Consider the following 26,437-nt stretch of genomic DNA (forward strand, 5'->3'; position numbering starts at 1 on the left):
CACCATTTATGGAGTCTTGGTTGTAGACAGCTCCACATCGTTCATAAATAAACCAGTCCTCATGGATAATAAGATTTATTTACACCACACACAGTTTTAGTACACCTTTGCATGTGAGATAGGTTACAGTGATTACACCAACAAGACACAAACAGGCGTGATGCTCATGCTCACTCCACGCAGCCGAATGACGCTAGTCTAGCAAGCTATACCCTGATGCAATGTTGCATCGTGCACAAGGGTGTGTTCTGTATGTGGGGCGAGTTCATTCTTCCTGATGCCGCCACAAATCCACCTTCCTACCAAAGGCCAGGTCCGTAATAGATCTTCGAAATTAGAGTTTAGAGGTTTGATTCCAGACCACGGTAAATTTCGGTGGCAGTATTCAGAGAGCTTTTCTCTAAGTTTTTACACTCCTTACGTTCCAGAGCGTACATCTTAACAAAACAGACGAAAAGGAAACCCGTGGCACAACAGCCCTTAAGGGCCTTGGCCTGCCGCAACGACTGATGTCCAGCCAGATGGCCTAAAGATACTGGAGTGCCAGTGGCGACTTTCTCAAACGTATTGCTTGGTTTTCGTGACCGGGTCGACTGCCTCTCATATAAGGCAGTTCCTCAATTGTTCTCAGTCCAGAACTGAAATCACTGGACTGGCGTGGAATCGAAATCAGAGACTCCGGAAATAGTTAGGCACACTATCTGTACACCTCAAGGCTGGCATTTCAACCCAAGGTTCAATAATTATAGCAACACAACTATACAGAAGTTACAACAATAAGACGCATTATTAAAACACCCACTACTATACAGCCCACCATAACACCGGTTATCACTCAGTTTGCATACATATAATTACACGAGGCTGATGACTAAAGACATCAATATAATCCACGACAACAATGACAACATATTTAATTAGATATTCCAAGATTTGTTTAAATGTATTCGGACGTGACAGCTCAGAGTTTCTCACCAAGGCAAGCACGGTTAGAATATACCTAGTGCACGAAATGTCTTACACCGAAAATGGTTTATAAAATATGTAAATCTGGGTTCATAACCATGTCCTTATGTGGACAGAATGTTTATTTCACGTCTGAATCGACAGACAGCAGCACATGTCACGCATACGTACTGGCTTCCAGTTTTACAGCATGGTGGACAAAGGGTGGTTGACGCTTGAGCAGAGGGTGAACATTGTGTTGTTTTAAGCGGAAACGCAGCTAACGGACAATTAGCAGCTTAGAAAATACAGAAAACGTTCTTAAAGTTACTAAAGTGACACTGGAGGACTAGTACATCTTATGTATAAAATTCTAGGGGGTCCGTTGTCTGTAATGTCATTTACTTCGCCAAATTTTGACATATTTATCCGTTTCAGGTGAATTCAAGATCCCATCAGTAGTTTTTAGCTTTCGTGTCTGTTTGTTTGCTTGTCTGTTTGTTCCACAATCACGGGTAAACGACTGAATAAATCTCCACCAAACGTCATATTTAGAGTCTGCTCATCCAGAAGCAGGTTTCGAAATGCATATCATTTAAGAACCACTGAATAAACTGGGGATTTATACGAAGACCATATGATATTCTTTCATTTTCTTACACTATTGATTATATCTCGATCAAACTTCATATTTAGAGTATACTCTCCAGGAGCAGGTTTCAGTATGGATATCATTTAAAAATCTCTAGATGGACTGAGGCTTCGAAGAAGACCAGAATAGTGTTTTCAATTTTCTCTTACACTATTTGTTATATCTCAGCCAAACTTCATATCTATAGTTTACTCATCTAGGAGCAGGTTTGGATATGCATATAATTTACAAATCACTGAATAGACTGAGAGTTTATAGGAAGACCAGAATTTTTTTTCAATTTTCTCTTACACTATTCATTATAACTTATGTAAAATCTGTAGGCTACATGTGAAACGCCCCTTTCTTTAAACTAATTTTTGTTATGTACATAATTTCGCTTACTCTTCAAATGACGGAGAAAATTACTCTTCCCTGTAGGCTTCATGCTCTGCAGCCAGTGCCGCTTACGTGCGGCCGGTATCCAGTATTCGGGAGATAGTTGGTTCAAATCCCACTGTTAGCAGCCCGAAAATCGTTTTCCGTGGCTTCCCATTTTTACACCAGGATAAATGCTGGGTCTGAACCTTAATTAAGGCCACGGCCACTTCCTTCCCACTCCTAGCCCCTTCCTGTTCCATCGTCGCTACAAGACCTATCCGTGTCGGTGCAACGGAAAGCAACTTGCAAAAATCTGCAGCCAGTGACGGACACCCTCGCAGAAGTACAGTTATTTGAAGGATCCACAACAGAAGAAAATCAGAGGATGCATCATATTTCTCTCGGCTTTAAAATTATCCCCACCTAATGTATCTGAACACCAAGGTAACATGAGGAAGATCTTTTCCTTTTGGTGCCAGTGTGTATGTCTGTATGACTGTCTGTCTGGTTATCTATCTGTTAGTATATTTCTAAAAGTGGAAATATGCTGGACTTATATCAACCAAACCACGTATTTTGATTCTACTCACTCAGGATTGGCAATCACATGGAGTTGGTATTTATAGGAAGATATTTTCAAATATTTTCGCTAGCATTAGGTCTGTCAAAAGACTGTATGCAACAAACGTTTAAGAATATATCTTTTCCATTCCTTTATGCCATGCACGTATTTATCGTACGACGGATAATAACGCAGATGATTACGAAAATTTGGATCTTTAATCCGAGTCCTGTAGCACATGTCACTTAAAGGTGGGGATCGAAAAATACTAAAAAGCCAATTTACTCTTTCCGATAGAACATATACAGTATTAAAGGAGATATTATCTACTGTATGTCAGAGTGCCACGCCAGTAGTCAGACATACAATTTGCAACCTGAGAACCATGGAGAATTTCCCACAACTTCGGACCAGGAACTGTACCGTACAATAAATTCGGAAATCGTCATCATTCTCTCTCGACTTTGTTCAGCTTCACCATATTGCACGTTACTGCCACGCGCTTTCGTACGAAAATATCATTTTGACATGTCGCATTAAAGGTGTGAATAGCGCCATGTTACTTCGCATAAATTCCTGAAAGTAACATGTAATCTACTGCAAATTTCCGTGCGAAGAACGGGTACAAATGCTAGTTCATAATATATCTTACTTGATATAGCTGTTGATTCCCATAGCGAATCTGAAATATTTGTTCCGAATGAGTAAATTTATAATACCAATATAAATGGTCCGTTATTGGACATTATACATTTTCCAGCTAACTCATTTCTGGTTGCCAGCGTTTCTCCCCCGTGTGCTAGACTGGGCTCATCAGTTGGTACCTAGCACACCTACCAAGACGCTGGCTAGTGCATACCGTGGAGGCCACTGCATAGGCTAATTGTAGTCACCGGCAGTGCCAATGCACTATTTATATTGGTATTATAAATTTACTCATTCGGAACAAATATTTCAGATTCCCTATGAGAATCAACATCTATATCATCTGATGGCCAAGCAGGCATCAATTTTTAATAAGGAGACAAATTCTCTCATAGTGCATTGGCACTGTCGGTGGCTACATTTAGCCTACGCAGTGGCCTCCACGGTATGTACTAGTCAGCGTCTTGGTAGGTGTGCTAGCTACGAACTGATGAGCCCAGCCTAGCACACGGGGGCGAAACGCTGGCAAACAGGAATGAGTTAACTGGAAAATTTATAATGTCCAATAACGGACCATTCATATTGGTATTATATCTTACTTGATCATAAAATCACCAATTTATAATAATTGACATGTTTATGCAACGCAAACGATATTGAACATATATGCACATGATTTAAGGTGATTTGATAGAATCTAAGGATGTTCTTGTAAACCGAAACATATCATTCCTTGTTTAATAGTGTGTATTTCTGCAGGTATGTTATAGTGTTATTTGTATTATAATTAGTGTTTTCGACAGACTGAAAACTTTTAAAGTTACATTAACTTAGTTGATACTCGAAAGTATGGCTTCCTTCTTAACAAAATATCCATTGTTATAAGTCATAAACCTTCTCTTATTAATCAATCTATGATCTTCAGTTTTATTTCGTCATGGCATAAATACACTCATGTTCATAAAAACCGGAATAGCTTGAATCACTAGAGAGGGGAAGTTCATATTCACAAAACATGTGCACTCGTATGTTCTGAAGAAATGTTTAGAATTTGAACCATGTCGGCCCTCAGGTTCAAGGTCCACATCGATATCTCGGTGCACCTCCACTGACTGGTAAAATGTGCCTGAGACTCCCGTTGTCGATATAAACCGAAGGTAATTGATCAGTGTGACTTGAGCAGACGTGCAGGATGCCTCGCAGACGTATGCGAGAACCGTACCGTGAAAGGGGGCGCATTATTGGCTTGAGAGAACGTGATGTATACATTAGGGAAATTGCTGCTTGCGTGGGACGAATTGCGTCGGCAGTACAATGGGTGTGTACAGAATGGTTCACAGAAGGCCGTAGAATGCGACGAGATGGTTCTGGTCACACCACCCAGACTACCTCCCCTCCCCCGCGAAAAGATCGACACCTCATTCGGATGGCATTGCAGGCCAGATCTGAGCCCTCCTCGGCTCTGGCGCAACAGTAAACAGTGTAACACTTCGTACACTATCAGGAGTGACAGTCCATCGCCGTTTATTACGGTCTGGATTAGTGTTGGCTACTGAATGTATGATTCAAAGCAGTGTATCGATTCATTCAAGTGTCCGAGTGAATCGATTCACAGGAACGGCGAGCTCACGGCACACGATTCAGCTTACTCCCAGCGGACAGTGCTGAGGGGCGCACTCACTGGACCTTGACGGGGAGCCGAGCTTCCGCTGCAGCGAGACAGTGAATCATGCCACATCGAAAGAATCGTGAACGAGCGCGGCTCAGTGAGACACATGATACACACGGCTCCTTATCTGCTCACTGGACACGCGGAGAGCCGAGCTTCCGCTGCAGCGAGACATACAGTGAGCCATGGCACATCGAAAGAATCGTGAACGAGCGCGGCTACACTGAAAAAATCGTATGCTATAATGGACTCTCGAGCTCAGCTCCTTTCAAAATAATACCCATTTGCATTCACTGTCCTCATCTTACAGGGAGGTTTAAATAATAGATGGATTTATTTGCAGTGTTAAATAGGTAGTCACAACATAATTCTGAAGTAGCTAGTAAGTAGGTAGGCTATTAGGTTATACTATTTATTAGTTTAATGAATCTTAGTATTATAACTTAGTTGACATTTGACAATTAAACTCGACTCCAGCCTGCCCTATGACTATGAGCCATGCTCATGACCACTCAAAAGTACCTGTTTTATATTGGGAAGAACGGCTCAGTATTCTCTCAGTTCGTATGTCACATCGTTGCACAAGACTTCAATCATATGTGGACAGACGCAGTAACAGTATGTTGAATCAGAAAACCAGCGGGCTACTGTACATCTCGGGTAGCCTATACAAAATATGACTATTTAAAAAAATCCTCAGCTGATAGAAAAATACTTTTTTTTTAAATGACTGAGCGAGTTGTCGTGCGGTTATTACCGCGTGGCTATGCGCTTGCATTCGGGGGATGGCGGGTTCGAATCCCACCGTCGGCAGCCGTTAAGATGGTTTTTCCGTAGTTTCCCCATTTTCACACCAGGAAATGCTGGGACTGTACCTTAATTCAGGTCATGGCTGCTACCTTCCTAATCCTAACCTTTCCCACCCTGCGTCGCCGGAAACCTTCGATGTATTAGAGCAACTAGCATTCTTTCTAAGAAAGGAGTTCATAGTATGAAGACCAGATGGCAGCTGCGAGCACTGAATGCTGTTGCTGCTGTCTTACCAGCACATACTACACAGATGCAGTAGGAGCGGTGACCAATGAGCCGTGAATCGGATCACTGTATCGATTCAGTAACGTGAACGGAATCAAATGAATCGATTCAGTAAAATGAATCGAATGTCCCATCACTAGTCTGGATTACCAGCGCGTCGTCCACTTCTCCGCCTACCTTTGACTAATGTGCATAAACATGCTAGACTGCAATTGTGTATGGAACGACGTCACTGGGGACAGGAATGGCAGCAGATAGTGTTTTCCGATGAATCCAGGTTCTGTTTTTATGAAAATGATGGCCGCATTTTGGTTCGCCGCAGAGAGGGCATTAAAGGCATTACATTGACTGCATTCGCACAAGACATACAGCGCCACCTCAAGGCCTTATGGTGTGGGGTGCTACTGGGTACAACCACATATACCAGTTGTGCGTGTCCAGGGCACTGTGCCCAGTTTGACCTACGTGAATTACATCCTGCGACCCGTAGCCGTACCCTTTCTGCACAACACTCCAGACGCTATATTTCAGCAAGACTATTCGCGACCACATGTTGCTGCACGAACACGTGCCTTCTTATTGTCACAGGATGTCAGACTGTTGCCCTGGCCCACCCGATCACCGAACTTTTTGCCAATCGAAAATGTGTGGGATGTGGTGAAACGACGGGTGCGGCGCTGTGACCCATTGCCAACCACCAAAGATGAGCTGTGAAACCAGGCGAATGCAGCATGGATAGCTATATCCAGGATCCCATTCGCGCCTTATTCGCATCGATGCCATTACGCATGGAACAAGTTATCAGTGACCATGTAAGAGCCAGTGCCTACTAGGCAACAGGACACATGCTGAACCTAGGTGACTGAAATGCTAATCATTTCTGCAGAATATACTAATGAACATGTCCTGTGAATATGAACTTCCTATCTCTAGACTTTCAAGGTGTTTTTTTATTTTATGAACATGAGTGTACGTGAAAAACCTTTTAACAATACAATACTTGATAATTATAAAAACAAAAGAGAGAAAGTTTTTGAGAAGGTAAAGCAGGCTGCTAAAATTATGAAATAGGAGTACAAACTGACCTCACTTTTAAGAAAAGAGAAGCTGGAAAATTTTGTGTGGAGCATTGATAGCGGCGGATCTCAAAAACTTAATAATTTTCATATGATCCATGTTTTTCCGTGCATGTTCTACCCGTCATTAACCTGGATAACCGGGCGTTTACCATAACTTGCTCAATTTATTTTCATATGACGAGCTGTTACATAACTCCACTCCGCATGGATTCCATTCTAAGTGTTATTTTATTGGCTTATGTGTTCAGTACGATTATTTCCTCTTACGGCTAATATTCAAAAGGGAGCACTAATAGTATCAAACAGGGTATTGCATGCAAAACGAAAAATGTCATTTCATTTATTGATAAATGGTACTATTTTATAATTAATCATACCTGGTAAGAGGTGTGGAAGATGGAGAAGTCACAGTATTAGCTGCGAATAGTTCACCGTGGAGATGCCTAGTACGTTCACAGAGGCTTGCAGGCTGAACGCTGGAAGGAATAACAGACTAGAATGAGGAAAGTATGTTACAAAGTTTTCACTTAAGTAAATGGATTTTATTTATTTCTTTAAATACTTTGTGTGTAAGTTGATATGGTGATGATTTGTTTGGTATTTAGTGTTAAGGTGCGTCAGTAAGGATACATCGCAGCACATCGAAATTGGTGAGTAAAGATAAATCAATGGTTTTATACGAATGCTATTTGAAAATCAAGTTTTATTGTTTATTTTTATGAGTATGGCAACACAAGAAAAATATCAAAGCACATTCTGCTTTTTGGACAACATTCATTTATTTTTTCGACGTATCACCAAAATTTGATCAACATTCATCCCAGTAAGACTGACTTTGTCCCTACTGATAACAAGTCACGTTACGCTATGAAACTATTTCTGAACCATGAGGCGAAAATCACTCAATTAAGTTCTAAGTAACAAAATAAAATTAAGTAAAGTTCATCTTCTAAAGTAGGTGCAAGATGGTAAACATCAAAGATATTTGACCCAGTGAGAATGCGTTCCCATCGCTAAGTATCTAATAGGGCACCGACGATTCTCCCACGATTTTCTATTGGAGAATTACTCTCATTAAAGAAAGCTGGGCCTGTACCAGATTAGGTTGTGTTGAGGTGGAACCGATTTTATATTATTGAATGGGAGACTCAGAATGGTAAATGCAACAAAAACTAATTATTCTGGATAAATTTGGACTTGGGGGTGAAAATAAAAGCACTCAATATGTGACAATCCGAAGAAATTATGGAACTTCCTCAGTTAGAACATTACAAACTAAAGACTTTTTCAATGTACTCCCATGCATGAATCAATAACGTGTTGGTCTTGCACGAACCCTGAGGCACTCTGATTGTGACAGGGCATGCTTAGTACCAAATCATTGACCATTTCTTGAGGCAAATAATCCCATTCCAAGAAGACAGCATCTTTAAGGTCATGCATCGTTAGTAGTGGATGTAGATGGCTGGAAATTTCTATTTTAAGGAAGGTCCAAGCATGCTCTGTGCATTTCATGTCCGGGGAAGAATGTGAATAGTCCATTCTGTGGATCCCAGATCTGTCCAGGTATCAATTCACAGCGCTATCGTCCTGTGGAGTGAACCTATCTCCTATAGTATGTGCAAAACCACTTACTATGGGTCGGACAGTGTTGTGTTTGTACACTGTGGCCATCATATTTCCTTCAGTATGAACCATTGGTGTACGGTGGTCGAATAAGATGCCTGCCCCGAACCTCCAAGCTTCTGGTGAAGTTCTACTTGTGTAAACCAATTCGCACTTTGTCAGTAAACAATGGTCTGGACCATTGTTCTCGCGTCCAAGTCCGTTGTGCTCTAGCCCATCGAACTGGAGCCACTCTGTGATGATGTCGAAGTGGAGGAGTCATGAGGGGTCTTCTTAAATACAGTCTCCCATCTATGGAGTCTACTGCGCCGCACAGTTTGGGTACTTAGAATAACTCCGTTGGCCGCTGGCGCTTCGAAGTTCGTGGCGCAGAATATTAGTTGTGCGTGTAAGGTGTCTACGTGCAGATATGTGTATAAACCGGTCTTGACCTGCTGTTATTTTGCGTGGGCGTCCCGCGCGATGTCGATCTTCTACTGAATGGGTTTTCAGGAATTTTTTAACGACCTGGAAACAACACTTTGATTCACGTGAACAATGTTGTCAACGTGAAATTTGCTTATGTTCTGTTGCATCAAACTGATAATTTTGATACGATCTGCCATAGGCAGCGTAAGGAGAGGCATTTTAATGCACAGTACTTGGAAGTGAGGCTCACTGACAACCTTCCTTGGACGTCACCTCAGCTCTGGTGTACTGGATTTATTTACTATTCGTGAGTCGAATGCCCCTAGCTGTGGAAAAGGTAGGGTTACAATAATTTGAACAATGTACTTGGTATCTAACCATAAATGAAACATAAATATTAGTCATAGGTGGGTAAACTGCAAACTGAAAATGTGCTTAACATTGTTTGATGAGTGTATTTGATTCGTAATCTCCTCTATCTGCAATATTTATTGTTTGAAACCATTTCTGTTAAATTTCCTTCACTTTCATACTTTGATATTTAGCTTCACGATATAATTTTAACAGGAAGTAAATGTTTAAAATTAACGATCCAAAGGAAGAAATTAAAATTCAGTGAACATCTGGTAGTGGCATGAATTATAAAATAATCCCTAAATACCCTCAAATTCCTCACAAATTTTCCTGTTTTGTGTTCATTAAAATTATTGCCTATTACTAACTGGTACACATGTCCTGGGGTGTAGCGATGTTTGGTGAATTCAAGTACGACTTAATCTACACTGTCATATAATAGGACTCCCTCTATAGATCAGTGGTTAGAATGTCAATATCCGGATTCGAAGGTTGCAGTTTCAAAAGTAGTCGGATTTTTGAACGGAAAAGTAAAATCCGTTCGGCGCTTCTTGTAATAGGATGTCGACATGTAAAATTTCTCTGGTGACACATTTGAAGTTTACCCGACAAAAATCAATCAAGTACTCAGTCATAGGTCGCCCAGCAGAGCTTCGGATTCGCTGAAATCTGGCAGAATTACGCGAATGTCAGAACTGACACTTAATTGCTCAAAGTATGATATCTTTTATCACAGAGAGTTCGGGAAACAATGTGGATGGTATAAGCCTAGCCTCCTGAATAACAGCGAGGATAGTCTGAAAATACAGCATATCTGAGCTAGAAACTACTTCTCTATGGTGACAGGTTCACCAACTTTTGGGGACCTCGTACTAATCTGCTCAGCCATTGATTATGGTTTTCCAGATAAGGATGTACCTACAGCAATTCAAAACACAATAATGTATATGTAGTATAGCACGACCCTCGCCATTAACAAATCAGTGTAAATTGAAAGTGATGTTAGAAATCACGTTTTAAAGTATATGGATATTTTTAGTTTCAGGCCAGTCGATGGAGAAGTGCGTATATATAGATATACAGTGGGAAAATGTGGCTAAATAATTTAATGATACTGTATACTGTGACAGTATCCTTCTTATGAGAAGACAATTTATTGATTTATTTTAGTGTGTATCACCTGGTCTCTGTCTTTTGTCGGCATGACAAATGTGCTTTGAAAATGACATGCAAGGTTTTACTTGTTTTACTTGTGCAGCTATTTTTATCGCTTGCGAGGTTACAGAGCCGCCCGGTACAAAAGAAAATAATAAAACCATGCACCCTAACAACTGACTCTCGCCTGATAAATGTAACTAAGGATAGTGTAATATTTTATCATCGGAAGAAGTTAACAGCGCTATCTGCAGTAAATACGAGTGCATGTGTCAATGTGAAGTTAGGTCATGTATGTGGTAATGAAGTCATGTCTCAGTTACAACATTTAGAAGATAATTTGTGCCTATTTTTACGTCAATTTACGAGTGTATTTAGTGTTTAACGATAACATAAGAATTCAGTACCTGAACTGAACACGTACTTCCGGTAATCGCTGGAATGCGCCGTACTTAACTAAAGGTAGTGCAAGCACTCACTTTCATTCTGATTCATACCGTCGCAATTAACTCTCACTCTAATTTTAGCCGCCGCAGTGGACAGTGGAGCGACATATTTCGCGCCCGAATGGAGTTACATACTCACATTTAGTCAAACAGTTGCTTATGGAATTGTGCTCGTTTACATGATTCAAATATAAAGTTACTAACCTAACAGACGTTGAATGTTATTAGTATCTTGTGAGAAAGTACGTACCATTTCATGATATTGAAAAAAGAGGACCTCTACACTCATCGGAATACGAGGATGGATTTCATTTCAGTATTCAATATTCATTCCACTATGAGATGCTAGATCATGAGACCGTCGCCAGTGGATGAGAATTGCAAGGTCGTGCGCCTTAAACATATCAATAAAGGACGACTTTTCATCGTTCAACATGAAGTCTGCAGTCTAAGTTAAGTCGATTACGGTACATCTTATACTAGATATCTGTTCTATGTAGTTGTATATTTTTCCTTACTTTTTTTGGTGTGGTCTTGTAGTTAATTACTTGTATTTCCTTTATGTTTCTTCTATTAATTACTTAACCGTATGAATTGTATCGAAATGTGGATTTTCAAGATTGGATATTTTAGTTATGCAGAATAGCAGGTTTTCCTTATAACAATGTTGAATAATTGATAATGTATCCGTGTGTTATCTGGGTCATGTCCGACTCGTTGGCTGAACGGTCAGCGTACTGGCCTTCGGTTCAGAGGGTCCCGGGTTCGATTCCCGGCCGGGTCGGGGATTTTAACCTTAATTGGTTAATTCCAATGGCACGGGGGCTGGGTGTATGTGCTGTCTTCATCATCATTTCATCCTCATCACGACGCGCAGGTCACCTACGGGTGTCGAATAGAAAGACCTGCACCTGGCGAGCCGAACATGTCTTCGGACACTCCCGGCACTAAAAGCCATACGCCATTTCATTTCATCTGGGTCATCGTTAAACATTTGAGGAATGTTATGCTATTTGAGAACTGACATGTGTAATTTGATCTAATATGGTAATATTTTTCATTTTCGAGTAATATTTCGGTAATATTTGGAGCTTACATTCACGCCTCGTGGCAATCGAACTCAGTGTCATCCAGATGTTAATTCAGATATCAGGTAATCATTCAATTTTGGTGTACTTTAGTAAAAGTGTATGGCGATGAATGTTAGATTGGATCTTCTATATCGATTTCAACAAATTAAGGTTTATTTCACGAGTGTGGTACTTTGCGTTATTTCTGACCACGTGTTTTATGGGAGATACTGTAATAGATTACATTAATTGATATTATGAGTCTTTTTGAGTGAACTTCTTCGATTAATTGATTATATAATATGAGAGTTATAATTAGTCTTCAGATAATTGAATTCTGACGTGTGTTTAGCGATGTTGTGACATATTAGATGAATATTTGACATTTGAATGTCAGAGGTGATAAATAGCAGTGTCTTCATGTATACGTGATCGTGGTCACATTAACAGAGTCTAGAATTTGTCACTGTGAGAATGAAATTATCCTGATGTAAAGTTACTGACAGTTGTCAAGTCTACGAGTGTATTTGTTGGCTATTTACCGAGAATTTTTTGCATTATGGCATAGATTATTCCATACTACTGTAATCAATCAAAATATATGTTAGTTCAATTTAAACCGAGCTCGATAGCTGTAGTCGCTTAAGTGCGGCCAGTATCCAGTATTCGGGAGATAGTAGGTTCGAACCCCACTGTCGGCAGCCCTGAAAATGGTTTTCCGTGGTTTCCCATTTTCACACCAGGCAAATGCTGGGGCTGTACCTTAATTAAGGCCACGGCTGCTTCCTTCCCACTCCTAGCCCTTCCCTGTCCCATCGTCGCCATAAGACCTATCTGTGTCGGAGCGACGTAAAGCAACTAGCAAAAAAAAGTTCAATTTAAACTGAACTCAATTCATAATCGCTCGAACGCAGGACCACTTGCTAAGTTTCATGTTCATCATTTGTACTGCCACTTACGTAATAAATTGATTGGAGAGTGTGAGTAGTGATTTTATGACTTGTAGATATTGTATTATATTTCTTCTGTACATTATTCTTACTAGGTGAATTGTAGAATTGTGGTACATTTGTAGTTGTTGTAGATGTAATTGGGAAAGTGATTTATTTCAGACATACAGTATGTGTGTGTCATTTGGGCAGATTTATTTGTGTTCTAATGTGTAGGGATTATGATCAACGTTGTTTTCCATGTTCCAGCGTTGATGACTAATTTTGGTCATTAGAAGAATTTTTTTTTCAGTTTACTTGAAGTGACCACTTAATGTTAAATGATTAATGAATTAATTGATAATCTATTCTGAACAGATATATAGTGGACGCCTCGATCCAATGCTGACTAGTTTGAAAGTATATTCAAATAAAATTAAATTGTTTATCCAAATTAATTTGTAAATTTCCACGATGTAATTTCAAATCAAATTTCCATTGCAAGAAAATTAAGCGCTTTGAATGTTTACATTTTTCTGTAACATCTTTTTTAATATTTCAATTATCTTACGATTATTCGATGTATTTTTCAGATGTGTTCGAGAATTTTACCTCGACAGCCTGTTTTATCAAGAAACAATGAAATAATTTTATTACATATAATCTACAAACACGAAATTATTGTCACGAATCAATTCAGTTAGAATGGTGAGGATGAAATTTGCCTGTACCATCCCATTTGTCTGAACTATTTTTATGTTACCCCAAGAGTTTAATAAAAACTCAAATTAACGTAGTGATCATCTTCATCATAGTTACCCACGATGGCAAATCTTCACTTTTATTGTAAATATATCATGTGTAAATTTTCCACTTATATTGCCGTTTTTATTACCGAACCTAACGTTATTTTTTTCCTGTCACTTGCGCCTACTATAGTTATTTCATGCCAGTGCTTACTGAGCAACCCTGGGGTGTCTCTTGCTTTCTGCTGAGATGTACAGTTACAATACATTACTCATGAAAAACTATTTCGATTCTATTGATCCCAAAATGTCAATAATTACATAACATTAGAGTGATGCAGACTAACATGCCTCCAAAACACTGTCCATTTCTTGTATAGAGCTGTCCACCACTCATTAAGTAGCCTAGTGCAGAAGATTATATTGAAAATAGCAATTTCGTTACTTGTATACCAACTATCAATGCTTATCGGCAGCAAAACGTTTGCACGTGAGCCTTTATTAATACAAACACTAAAAGCTAAAATATTAAGTTTGGGTTTCGGCGTGATAAATTTGACCACTCCCTTGTGAGGCGTGGGACCAACGTACTTGCTGTAGCTGTTCGAAAGGGTTTTCCTCAGTGCACAGAGGCATACTGTCAAGTGGATTGAGCTGAGCAATTTATCAGTACAGAGTTATATATAATAATTTTTAATCATTTGGAATACCATTAGAAAGGTTTAAGCGGGAATGAACTTATGTATTAACAACTTATTCTGTCACAGCCCACAATTCGTAATCTATATAGTTTGTCTCGTATTACCGCGAATGCCACGTTACTTGTACCCCATGTTCGGACTTCCTCCCATGATACAGTATATCTTTACAAATTTTTCACGTCCAACCGACACAGATTGTCCTTTGGCGTCGATGGAATAGGGAAGGGCTAGGAGCAGGATGGAAGCGCCCATGAGCTTGATTAAGGTACAGCCCACGCATTTGCCTGGTGTAAAAGTGGAAAACCACAGAGAACCATCCTCAGGGCTGTCGACAGTGCGAATTGAACCCACTATCTCCCGAATGCAAACTTACAGATACGTGACCAAAATTACGCAGCAATTCGCTCGATCTGGGATAATTTAATAACGTGATATGAGAAATGGGGAGGTGCACTGCCATGCTGACACTGCACACAGATGCGTACATTAAGTGATATAGTTTCTAACATAGGCTAATCGGAAAATTAGCTTCGACGACCTTTCCAGTACGGACAAGATGATTCCCAGCTTTTACGTTTCAGAAATTAATTCTAAATCGATCCTGGAAGAAGATAATACAACTTCAGGTATCTCTAGAGAAATCTATTTAGCAATTCAAGTTGTGTGTTTGTAAGCTTGATTTCGAGGAGGCGGGTGTCTGTCTGTGAGGGTCTTCCTCCCGTGATATACCTTTAAAACTTGTTTACGTCCCACCGACACAGATTGGTCTCATGGCGTCGATGGGATAGGAAAGTGCTAGGAGCAGGAAGGAAGCGCCCATGGCCTTGATTAAGGTACAGCCCCCGCATTTGCCTGGTCGACTGCCTTGAAGATGATATTCTTTGGTTCTCAATTTCACAACAGGGCTGTGGGGTATGATCGCCACAATTCCTATCCCACTCCCGCGAAGTCCTGTGCATAGTAGAATATATTTCCTAGAAACATTATGCACCTTGCATATCCACATTACCTGGGTAAAAATGTAAGCCTTATCCACAAGATGATACAAGTCTTCGACAAATGGAAACCTTTTGGCTTCATCTTCTGATTGATGAGCATGCACCTTTGCCGAATGAAGTGGGTACGGTATATTCTTTTGAAAAGTAAACTTCGCCGTGTGTACTTTAAGTTCACAGCTGTGGCTTGAGGATTAGCACAGTCGCTTGCTGCCTGACCCCGTCACGATTTCAGACTAGTCTAAAGGATTGTATCAAGGTGTACACAGCCTCAGAAAAACAACTGAATAGAGAAGTGAGTTACAAACTTACTTTTTGCTATCCTAGAAGAGGTTTTCTGAGGGTTTCCATTTAAAATCCAGGCGAATACTGAAATGGTACTATGATATACACAATAAACTGCTTCCTTTCCAACCTTAGCCCCGGAGAGTTACAAATATGCACATCAGAACAGACATTGTGTACATACAGGTTAGATAAACTTCACTTTTGCCAAGCACACGAGGCCGATTACCATGATGTTACAAACTTGTTTCATGAAATAGCATGGAAAACAACAGTGCTTTAAAATATGTCACTGCAAGCATTAGTACTGGTAGGGAAATAACTTTTAAAAGTGAATTGTTATATTTCTTCTTCATTTTCTACCGCTTTTCCCACATCTGCGGGGTCTCGGGTGCGAACTGTGTTGCACATGTGGACTTGGCCCTGTTTTATGGCCGGATGCCCTTCCTGACGCCAACCTTATATGGAGGAATGTAATCACTATTGCGTGTTTCTGTGGTGGTTGGTAGTGTAGTGTGTTGTGTGAATATGAAGAGGAAAGTGTTGGGACAAACACAAACACCCAGTCCCCGAGCAGGAAGAATTAATCAGAGGCGATTAAAGTCCCCGACCCGGCCGGGAATCGAACCCGGGACCCTTTGAACCGAAGGCCTCAATGGTGACAATTCAACCAATGAGTCGGACATCTTATAATAGGAAATGTAGAACATTAAGTACGAGTATATGGAAGTTTTAGCTGCGGAAATTTCCTCGAACTAGGTCCTTACACGATAATCTGTTATTCATTCTGGTGACTTTATCAGTGATATATATACTAACTTCTGTATTTTTTACAAATGACCACCCTAATCATCTCCCTCAGAACTGCTATATAACAATTAATTATCCAGTATAATTTAACCCATTGATGCCCAAATTATTGTTTAGTTCACATACCGAAAATTTGCACATAGGTATGTTCAATATGGACTACTACTCACAAAAATACCAACTGAAATTGTTTCATTCATTTAGGTCCTGTACAAACACATGAGGTTTTGAGATTTGCCGAAACTTTTACCAGGCAACATTTTATTTTTTACTAACATACGTTGTACGTAGTAGAACACTTTCACTTCAGTGAAGCATATCCTTCTTTTATGACTTCTTCGCGCTCTGTAGATTACTTGGATGGAAATATTGTTTATTGGATTCCTGCACTAATAATGCCTGGATCCCCACCACAGCTATGGTATTTCTCTAGATGGCCTGTAAGAAGAATATTTTTTCGTAGAACACGTAACTGGATCACATAGATAACACTAGATTCAGGTTTCCTTCCACAAGAAAAATATTTTCTTCCCAGACCACGTAACTAGATCATATAGCAAACACTATAGTTCATATTCATTCACGGTAAATTACAGAACAAGTATTAGAAAGAGGAAAGTTACACCTAGGACATGCTTTGAATGTTCCATTACCACAAATTTTAACCAGCCTGGTTTGGTCGCGTTTTACGAAACGCCTGTGGTGTTCTTTGTTCTGGCGCTCGTTCGTAACTTCAATAGAAGTTGATCTTATTCCTTTGGGTCAGTTATTCATTTATACGAAATTATCTTCGTACCTTTCCGATATATTACAGGCCATCTAGAGAAATATCATAGCTGTGGTGGGGATCCAGGCATTATTAGTGCAGGAATCCGATAAACAATATTTCCATTCAAGTAATCTACAGAGTGCGAAGAAGTCATAAAGGAAACTTTTATAAGGACCGCGAAAGGTAAAGGGGTACATAGCAGGGAATTTCCAAAGCCAAACCAAACCCCTATGGTGCAAGAGCCCCGAAAGGCCTCGGCCAATTGTCCCCGTCAAAATGTGCTTTCCGTGTATATAATTATGTGTTTTCTAATAGCCCGTGTTATTCCTACGTTATGTTTTGTTTTGGCGATATTAGTGGCGACAAATAGCCAGGTGTTGTGGCGAGCAAAAGTCGTCATTATGCTTCATTTTTCTTCCAAACCTTCAGTAAAGCGTGTGCGAGATCACATGATATTATTGTCACCGCTCAAAGCTAAATGTGTGTCTACCGACGAGTGTGTGCGATGATAGAAAATTCTCTGAAGCAAATGTGCAGTAAAAACGCCAATCGTAATGTTTCTAAGAGCCGCAGCTCCAAAATTCAATGATATTTAACCCTAGTGAAACCGTCCAAACTTTCAGTTTATTCCAGATATTCTTGAACTATTCATCGTGGAGGGAGCCAAGTAAAGTTTCGCTTGAGACGTGAAATATTTATTCCGGTCTGGCACGAACTTGTCGTAATTCTCCTTTGTCAGTTTCAGTTTACACTAAAATTATATAGAAGATGATTGCACGACTGTACCAGCCTCAAGGATGTCATCTTTAATCCCAAGAGGTGCACTTCAATCAGAGTGGGATTCACTGACAACTACAAACATGTTGCACTAAACATGTAAGCACCACCCGCATCAAAAGGAAGAAATGACGGGGTGAGGAACTTAGCAGACCACAGACGGGAATCGAGTAACTTAGCAGACCACAGACGGGAATTGAGTTCCGTTATTAAATATGAGTACACTTTTATGAATATTATCCGTCCATCCGTTTAAAAAAATTAACGATCTTCTTCAGTAGAATTGTTGTTCCATTAGTTACAGTATTTTTGAAATACTTTCTTACTTCATTCTTACCCAGGTTCAGGTAGATTTGAAAGTGAAGCTCACTGCTCGAAAAACAGAATCGGATTGAGAAACGATTTAGTGGAGAGCCTAAAACTTCAACACCTCTGATATTATAGGACCAAACTGTAGCTAATCAACCCAGCGTTTCATTAGTTTGCACCGTATCCTGTCACAGAATTTGGCCTAGCTCAGGGTAAAAGCACGTGGTACGTTCAGAATTAAAGCAAAGCAAAGCAAAGTCACCTCCGTACAGGCCATAAAGGCCTTTGGAGGAGTGGAAGGTAAAGGCTTCCACCATTGTTAACCTCGGCACGTGATGGGGTAGAGTGGTTAGCTCTACGCCCGGCCGCCTTTGCCCTCAAGAATGAACCTGGTACTCATTTTTGGTGTAGGCTGAGTGAACCTCAGGGCCATATGCACCTCCGGAAGTGGAAATATAGTTTCTTAAATTTTACGACTTACTGGCGGGGATTCGAATCCACGTCCATCTGGGCGAACCAAGCACGCCTTTACCACCTCAGATAGGCAGCACCTACGTTCAGAATTGGGCAACAAAAATCTCTAATTACTAAATTATACTAAATGTATATGGACAGGAACTGAATGAGAACGCAGGTATTACGGGTGAGATGGATTTATTAATCTAAAACATGAATAAAGCTCACACTAATCAATAAAGCAAATTAAATAAACGTCAAATCGACCGGGAAGGTAGTCGGAAAAAGTGATATACACATTTACATATTTTTGACATGTTAGCAATGGTTTATACAAAGAACACGGGTAACGACCCGAAAATTTACGATTACAAAATTTTTACATGAAATTTGGAACGTATTACATTATTTGGATGGTATGACTGCTTCGTTAAATCCGTAAGTCTTTTGCCCGTAGGCTCGATCTAAAACCGTCTATTAGATGAGCACGTAATACTCGATACACTAGTAATTGGTCTGACTGTCATGTGCACATTCCGAATACTCGGACACAAACATATAAAAAGCACTTGTTCAGGACTGAGCCTAATTTACAGACTCTAATCATATGGGTCCGTACCCATTGTGCAAAGGATCAGGGTGAAAACTGTCTTCCCACAAATTAGCCAGCGGGCTAATGTATGGCCTTACACAACACAGGACAACATCACAAGACAAAACAAATCAATATACACAACAAATTAAAAACAACAGAAGGCACACGCACAAAATCGCCTGTAAAATAAACTAACACAAATATACAATGACGTTGATAGAGGCGTCAGGAGTCGATTCCGACAAATTCAGTCTCCGTAGATTATATGTCAACAAGACGCAGCACCGCCGTCATTTCTCCACACGGCCTGGTCGATCAGCTGTAGAGCGACAAGCATTTAAATTACTGGAGCAGATAGACGGTAGTTCGTGGAAGTAACGGGCTCGCTCGTGCAAATCACATTCACTCATAGAGGGCTCTAAGGTACGGCTAACTTGGGGAATTCTACATTGGAGTTTTAACAAATTGTCGGACCCTAGCCGACTCGTTATCTCTGCACACTGGAATAGAATTATCTCTAACAACATTTAACGCACTACCAATACATAATCACAGGCTGGCTTATTACACATATAAATCAGAGCTCCCAGTAATCACAACGCTTGATCGCCGTTCTTTCATTATTTCAGCCCCGTCAACATCTCATGTCATTCCTAGCCTCCCACATAATACATCCTTGGACTGAGACCCTTTTACATTCCTGAACATACCTAACCCAAAGGTTGAAGACACTGCTCTGTATTCAACGGTGAATATAACTCTACGGTGCACTCCCCGCAGCTGAAATATTTATGCTACATGCATAGAAAAACATCCTGATCTAATGCTGTCTCTAATCTACTCTGTAAATCTCGCGACGTTGATGTCGCATAGCTCAGTTTGACACAGTGACGATTCTACCCAACATCTCTACCAAAATCAACAAAATAGGGAATAAAACACTTCATAAAACAAAAGAAACACACAGTTTTAACTAAAATATTTTCCCTTCGTACCCATCTAATTAAAATATAAACAGGTCGGGGCTTGAAAATGCATTGCAGCCCTGAAGTACTTAATCTTATAAAAAACTGAGCGAAACAAGTGCCGTACTGGCTTACATTTAACTAATAATTACTTGAGAATCCCTATACTAGTGTATCAAACCATCACCCTTGCATGCATATAGATATAAGGATTTAACTTTGCAGTCATCTCTCCATCAGCGACGAATCACATGACCGCTATATCATGGACGCTTAGCCCATCGTAACAGCAGTCATCACGGGCTTGAAGGTCTTCGCTTCGAGTACTAGTGACGCCATCGTTGTCAATTTCTTGATCCTGGAATCGTCTGGAATGATGATATATTTCAGTACATCTGCTTCACCACTAGGCGTGATCGTACACAAGATCTCGACCTTACTATAGCCTACGCACAAATTTTAGTCCAGATTTATGCGTCACTAATGTATGGGAACTAGCCCGGTAGAAATCAGTCTTTCTCAGCGGTAATATCTGTAAGATACGCACACGTTATCATCGTGATCCGCGAACGCATTTAAAATGCTTATGCTACTGGATTGCGTTATTAGGTTTCACAACGACTCACAACGATCAACTAATAGCGTCACAAAGCTCATAATGAAAGTATCTAGTGAGATTGTTAATTGCCAAGCCGCACTTGGCGCTTCATAATAATGAATAAAAATCAATTTAGAACCAAGTGTCACTTATTACTGAGGTTCACAAAACGCTGAAAATTAATACGTTTCTGTAACACATAAAGAGTATAAATGAGAAAACTGCCACTGCGAATCGGAATCAATACGACGAAGTGAGTGAACACTGAGCGAAAGCGAACGCGAATGCGAATGAGAATGCGAATGAAAGCGCTTCCCCCTCCAAGCAAGATTTTATGGCCTTTAATGACGCCGCTTTCGAGGTAAAGTGCCGGCTATCAGAGCCGCCTCCTTTGTAACGGCCTCGCCTGTAAATGCGCACTTCTCTCAGTTGGACACAAATACATACTATTATCGACTCCTGGCATGTGATAATTCTGTTCTTAATTATGTGTCGAGTCAGATCTGTGGAAAGTAGCTTAGTGGCGGAAATATCGACTCAAATTCAAATGATTCCAGCCCTGCGAAAGCGAGGTTTGTCAACCTGAAACAACTGTTCTATGGGTCCCCATGTTTAAATTACCTCCCCTCCAGGTTACATCCGTTGGGCTTGACGCTATAGTAGGGGTCTGAATGACTGAAATCACGGCTTGCGGCGCAGTATAAACTCTAGGAATCCGTTCCTTTCGGATCAATACGGGGTTCCCATGGCCTATGGCACGGCCAACCAGGGTTTCTACCTTCATTCCCTGCGGCTCTATGACGCGTTAAATAAAATTATGCCTCAGTGTTCTCATGAATAAATTGAGGTATATATTAAGATATGGCTCAAGGTGGCAATAATGGCACCCGAGAACTGAATTCGATAGTTCAACCACAGATTGTGAATATTATAAGACTACAGGAAGACCAACCGAAGAAGTTTAACAAGGTGAGGAGAATTACACCTAAGGGGTTTATTAATGACCTTCAGGATTATTTCCGCAATACAATGATACATCCCGAATGGCAAATCCGTGTTACAGAGCGATATTTAGAGAATTCTGTTCATACGTGGCTTGTCGCTTTAAGATTTTCGTTCGATGACTTTGAAGACTAAAAAGGCGTTCTTAGAGAAATATTGGAGCAGTGATGTTCAACCTTACCTCAAGTCAGGTCTTTATGTAAGAAAGTATGCGTGATCATTGCCAACCAAGTATTCGGAGTATTTATCAGTCAATTAAGGAAGATCCGGGAACTTGATTCACCTCCAGCCTAACAGGAACTCTTCAAAGTCACCATTCGTCAACTGCCGACCGCTATTCACAGGATTATGATAGCTTCTAATGACCAATCCTCAATTCAGACCGAGTCACTGTTGCGACAGTTAGACATGACATTTAAGGAGCCTGTACGTAATATTTGAAATCAGGAGCGTCGAATTCATCAGGTCACAATAACTCACAGAGAAGAAGAGAATATAGTTCATAACCCGGATTAACAGGAAAACCGGAATGATGAAAAATGGGTGGATTTATAGGAGAAGTGATGATGAACATAAACCAGGTAATCGATCGCCATTCTCCAGGTAAAGAAATTCCAGAGAATGGGAATATTCTGGAAGAAACAACCGGAGAAGACCATACGTGAACTACAGACAAAATTGGAGGAGAAATCAGGACTTCCACCAATCAAGGGAGAAAGGAGACCAGAATGGAGAAGAGACGGAAAGATATCTGAACGATCTTCAACACTCAGCCCAGGAGAAGGAAAGGTGGAAGCAGGCAATACAAGGCCAGAACACCAATCCCAATATCGTAGATGCTGGGAGTCTTCAATATCAGGAAGAGAGAAGGAGAGAGCGGAACCAAGGTCAAAATAGTAATGGCCCAGGATACGACAAAGAGGAGATTAAAGAACTGTCATGAACTAGGGGATATATTATCAATTCCCGCAATTCTAGCCTTAATATATGTCAAGAGTGGATTGTAGTTCAAACTGACTCTAGGATGACCAAGTTAGATGACCTGTTAGAGGAAAATGTGCAATTAAATTCTAGAACACGAACTATATTTCCTATAATTCTGGCCCGTATTTGTGATGTAAATGTAAAATGCTTACTGGATACTGGATCGACCATTAGTGTGACTGCGACATTGTTCCTGGATAATCTTAAAGATAGAAATGTGATTCCGATAATTGAGGTATCGCATGTCAAGTTCCGATGCATTATCCCTGACAAAGCGATCATGCGAAAGCAGCTAACGTTTTTGGATGTTGAAATTGAGAACACAAAATTTTCACACTCATTTTATGTCCCATATTAAATAGAACATTATGCTTGAAGCCGACGTTTTGCTGTCTTATCGGACTACAATTGATATGAATGCCAACCAAATTCACTTTAAGAAAGATGTTTTTTCTGAGATTGCTTCTTTCAATTCGTATGGGATAAATGATCAATGCACTTTCCACATTGGAAATAACGCCTTGCCTCCGAGGGAACAAGAATGTCAAGAGGTCATAGAAGAGATTTATACAGCCATAGACAAGATTTTAAAAGTAGGCGAAAGGAATGTACATCAATTTTATTTCATCTACATCAAAGCTCAGGAAGCTATAAGATCAGACCAAGAACGAGCTCAAATTCTAGACTTATTGTTGAAATAGAAACATCTATTTGATTCCAGGCCAGGCATAATTTCGTATTTCAAATATTCAATATTAATAACAGATTGGATCCCATTCAAAAAGAAGGCTTAACCGATCCCTGAAAAATTTCACTCTAGGGTAGGAAAGATCACAGAAGAGATGGAAAAAATGGGATTGTCATGAAAGCCAGAACACTATTTATTAATCCTCTCGTAGTCATTCCAAAACCCGAGTTTCACTCCGAGTTTGCTAGGATGATCGCGCAGTGATTGAGAAACTAATACCCGAGAATGACTAGGTTCCAACCATCAAGGATATTGTCAGTAAGCTTCAGGGCATGAAATATTTCTCATCTGCCGATTTTACATCTTCTTATTACCATATTCTCTTGGAAGAGAAATCGAGATTGTTTACTGGGTTCATGTATGTCCAACAGAGCTATGTTTGATGCAGATTCCCTTTTAGTTAGCGTAATGCCAGCGCGGCACTCATTAGAGTCCTTAACCGTGTCTTACGGAAGAGGTTGAAAGCTTTACTACGAGATACATTGATGATCTACTTTTAGCAACAGAAACTCTGGAAGAACACATGGTTAAACTGGAGAATATACTGCTTAATCTTTCAAGAGCAGGTTTCCACATTAATCTAGCTAAGTAGCACTTCTGCAAGTCCGACATCTTGGTTTTAGGACATATCACTGATTGTAATGGCGTAAAATCAAATCCAGTGAAAACTGAAGCAATCAATAAATTTCCTAAACCAATCAGAGTGTAACACTTACTAGGCATGTACCAGTTCTTTGAGAATCACTGTCCACAATATGCTCAAACGCTTCCACCTCTTGAGGAATTACTCAAAAAAGGGAACAGATGGCATTGGAATTGAGAATGCGACGAAGCTTTTTATAAGCCCAAGGATATGCTCATGAACAACATAAAATTGGGGTATCCAGATACTAATAGGCCATTTATTCTTCAGGCGGGTGCCTCAAACATCGGAATCGGCACCATACTATACCAGGAAGAAAATGACGACCCTGAACAGAAAACCTACTTACCTTTTGTTAGTAGAAAGCTAAGAAAGCATGAGAGACATTCCTTTGCGGCTGAGCTAGAAGTGTTATCGATCGTGTATGCGTTGAAGTATTGGCAGAAATTAATCTGTGGTTTTCTCATCGTTATTAGGACGGGATACCAATTGCTAAGGAATGGTAGAGGGAATCTTGGGCATATTCCGAGTCATGGCCTGCCTCGTGCTCAGGCGGCTAGAACAATACAATCCACCAGTTGTCCTTAACCGGTTAGAGAAGCGATCTTTACTGGGACTATGTGTATGTTAGGGTACCATCCTGCTTCACAGATTTCCACCGAACACGCTCAGAACGTGTTAATCAAGCCTCGTACGAATGGGAGTAACGGAGTCCTACTCCCATTTTGCAGGAGAGGGACTCTTTGGAAACAACTTGTCGAACGAAAAGGAAGTCGATGTGGAGCTATCAAAATTAATGGGGCTTATGGAAGAAAGAAAGTAGAACTGGCTGAGTCAGCAACGAGGATGCATCTGGATGTGTTACGTGTTAATGATATTCGGGTAAGGGGAGATAACGAGGGCAAGTTTACAAAATGTACTTGACGCGTGTTAAAAAGGGAAAGGTGGAGTCTGGGGCAGAACTGCTCAACAGGAATACAGTACTATTGTACGCAACATAGTTTCTGGTAGGCACGTAAATGAACGAATAATTTGGGTAGATTTGGCGATTGGTGGAAATAGGACGAAAATTGTCTGTCGATTCATCATATGAGTGTGCGGATGAGGATGAAGTTGACAATTTTTGTGGAGTATTGAGTGGCATTATAATGAGGGTCAACAGCAAGGAAAAGGCAGTGCTAATGGGTAATTTGAATGCCAGAGCAGGAAATAGAACTGAAGGATACGAAAGGGTGATTGCTAAAAGTGGGGAAGATATGGAAGCTAATAGGAATGAGAAGCGATTGCTGGACTTCTGTGCTATTATGTGATTAGCAGTTAAAAATACATTCTTCAAGCATAAGGCTATTCACCCATACACATGGGAGGGTAGGGGCACCAGACCCATAATATACTATATCATAACCGACATTGATCTGTTAGGAACGTGCGCGTTTTTCGGGGATATTTCTATGTTACAGACCACTATCTGATCTATAGTGAACTATGTATCTTTAGGCTTAGGACAGAGAAAATGATACCTGTCTGCAGACGAATAAGAGTAGAAATATCGAGGTCGAGGAAATGACACAGAAGTTCATGGATATGATTATTGAAAAGTTCTAAACAATGGACTGTAACCAGGATATAGAAATAGAATGGGTGGCATCAAAAATGCTGTAGTAGAAACAGCTGGGGAATATCCAGGAACAACTTTGTGTAAGGATAGAAATAAACGAACATCTTGGAGGAATGATGAAATGAGAGCAGCTTGGAAACTAAAGGAGAAGGCATATCAGAAATGGCTCCAAACAAGGACTGATGCAGACGAGGAATTGTACGTAGATGGAAGCAACAAAGCTGAACAAGTAGTTGTTGAATCCAAGAATAATTCGTGGTAAGATGTTGGTAATAACTTGGAAAAGCTATGTCAAGAAGCAGGGAAAGATTTCTGGACAGTGATAGAGAATCTTAGAAAGGGAGCGAAAAGGAAATGAAATACTTCAGAGAATCACTCGACATGACTGGACACTTCATTTCTATTTGTGTTTATTAGCAACATATTATAATTAGGATACGTCTGACGTAGTTTAATATTATTTTAGTATATTGTAGTATCTTATAAGAAATTAGCGTGCTT

General features: G+C 40.2%; 1 protein-coding gene across 1 annotated transcript in view; it reads right to left on the reverse strand.

The window, feature by feature from the left end:
- HisCl1 (Histamine-gated chloride channel subunit 1) overlaps window positions 1–26,437 on the reverse strand; it is a 511,142-nt gene that overhangs the window by 223,751 nt on the left and 260,954 nt on the right. Inside the window, exon 6 of the mRNA XM_067139191.2 lies at window positions 7,325–7,423. Coding sequence (XP_066995292.2) covers window positions 7,325–7,423 — 99 coding nt within the window. The remainder of the gene's footprint in view (window positions 1–7,324; window positions 7,424–26,437) is intronic.

The sequence above is a fragment of the Anabrus simplex genome, chromosome 2, assembly GCF_040414725.1.
Source record: "Anabrus simplex isolate iqAnaSimp1 chromosome 2, ASM4041472v1, whole genome shotgun sequence".
NCBI classification, from domain to species: domain Eukaryota; kingdom Metazoa; phylum Arthropoda; class Insecta; order Orthoptera; family Tettigoniidae; genus Anabrus; species Anabrus simplex.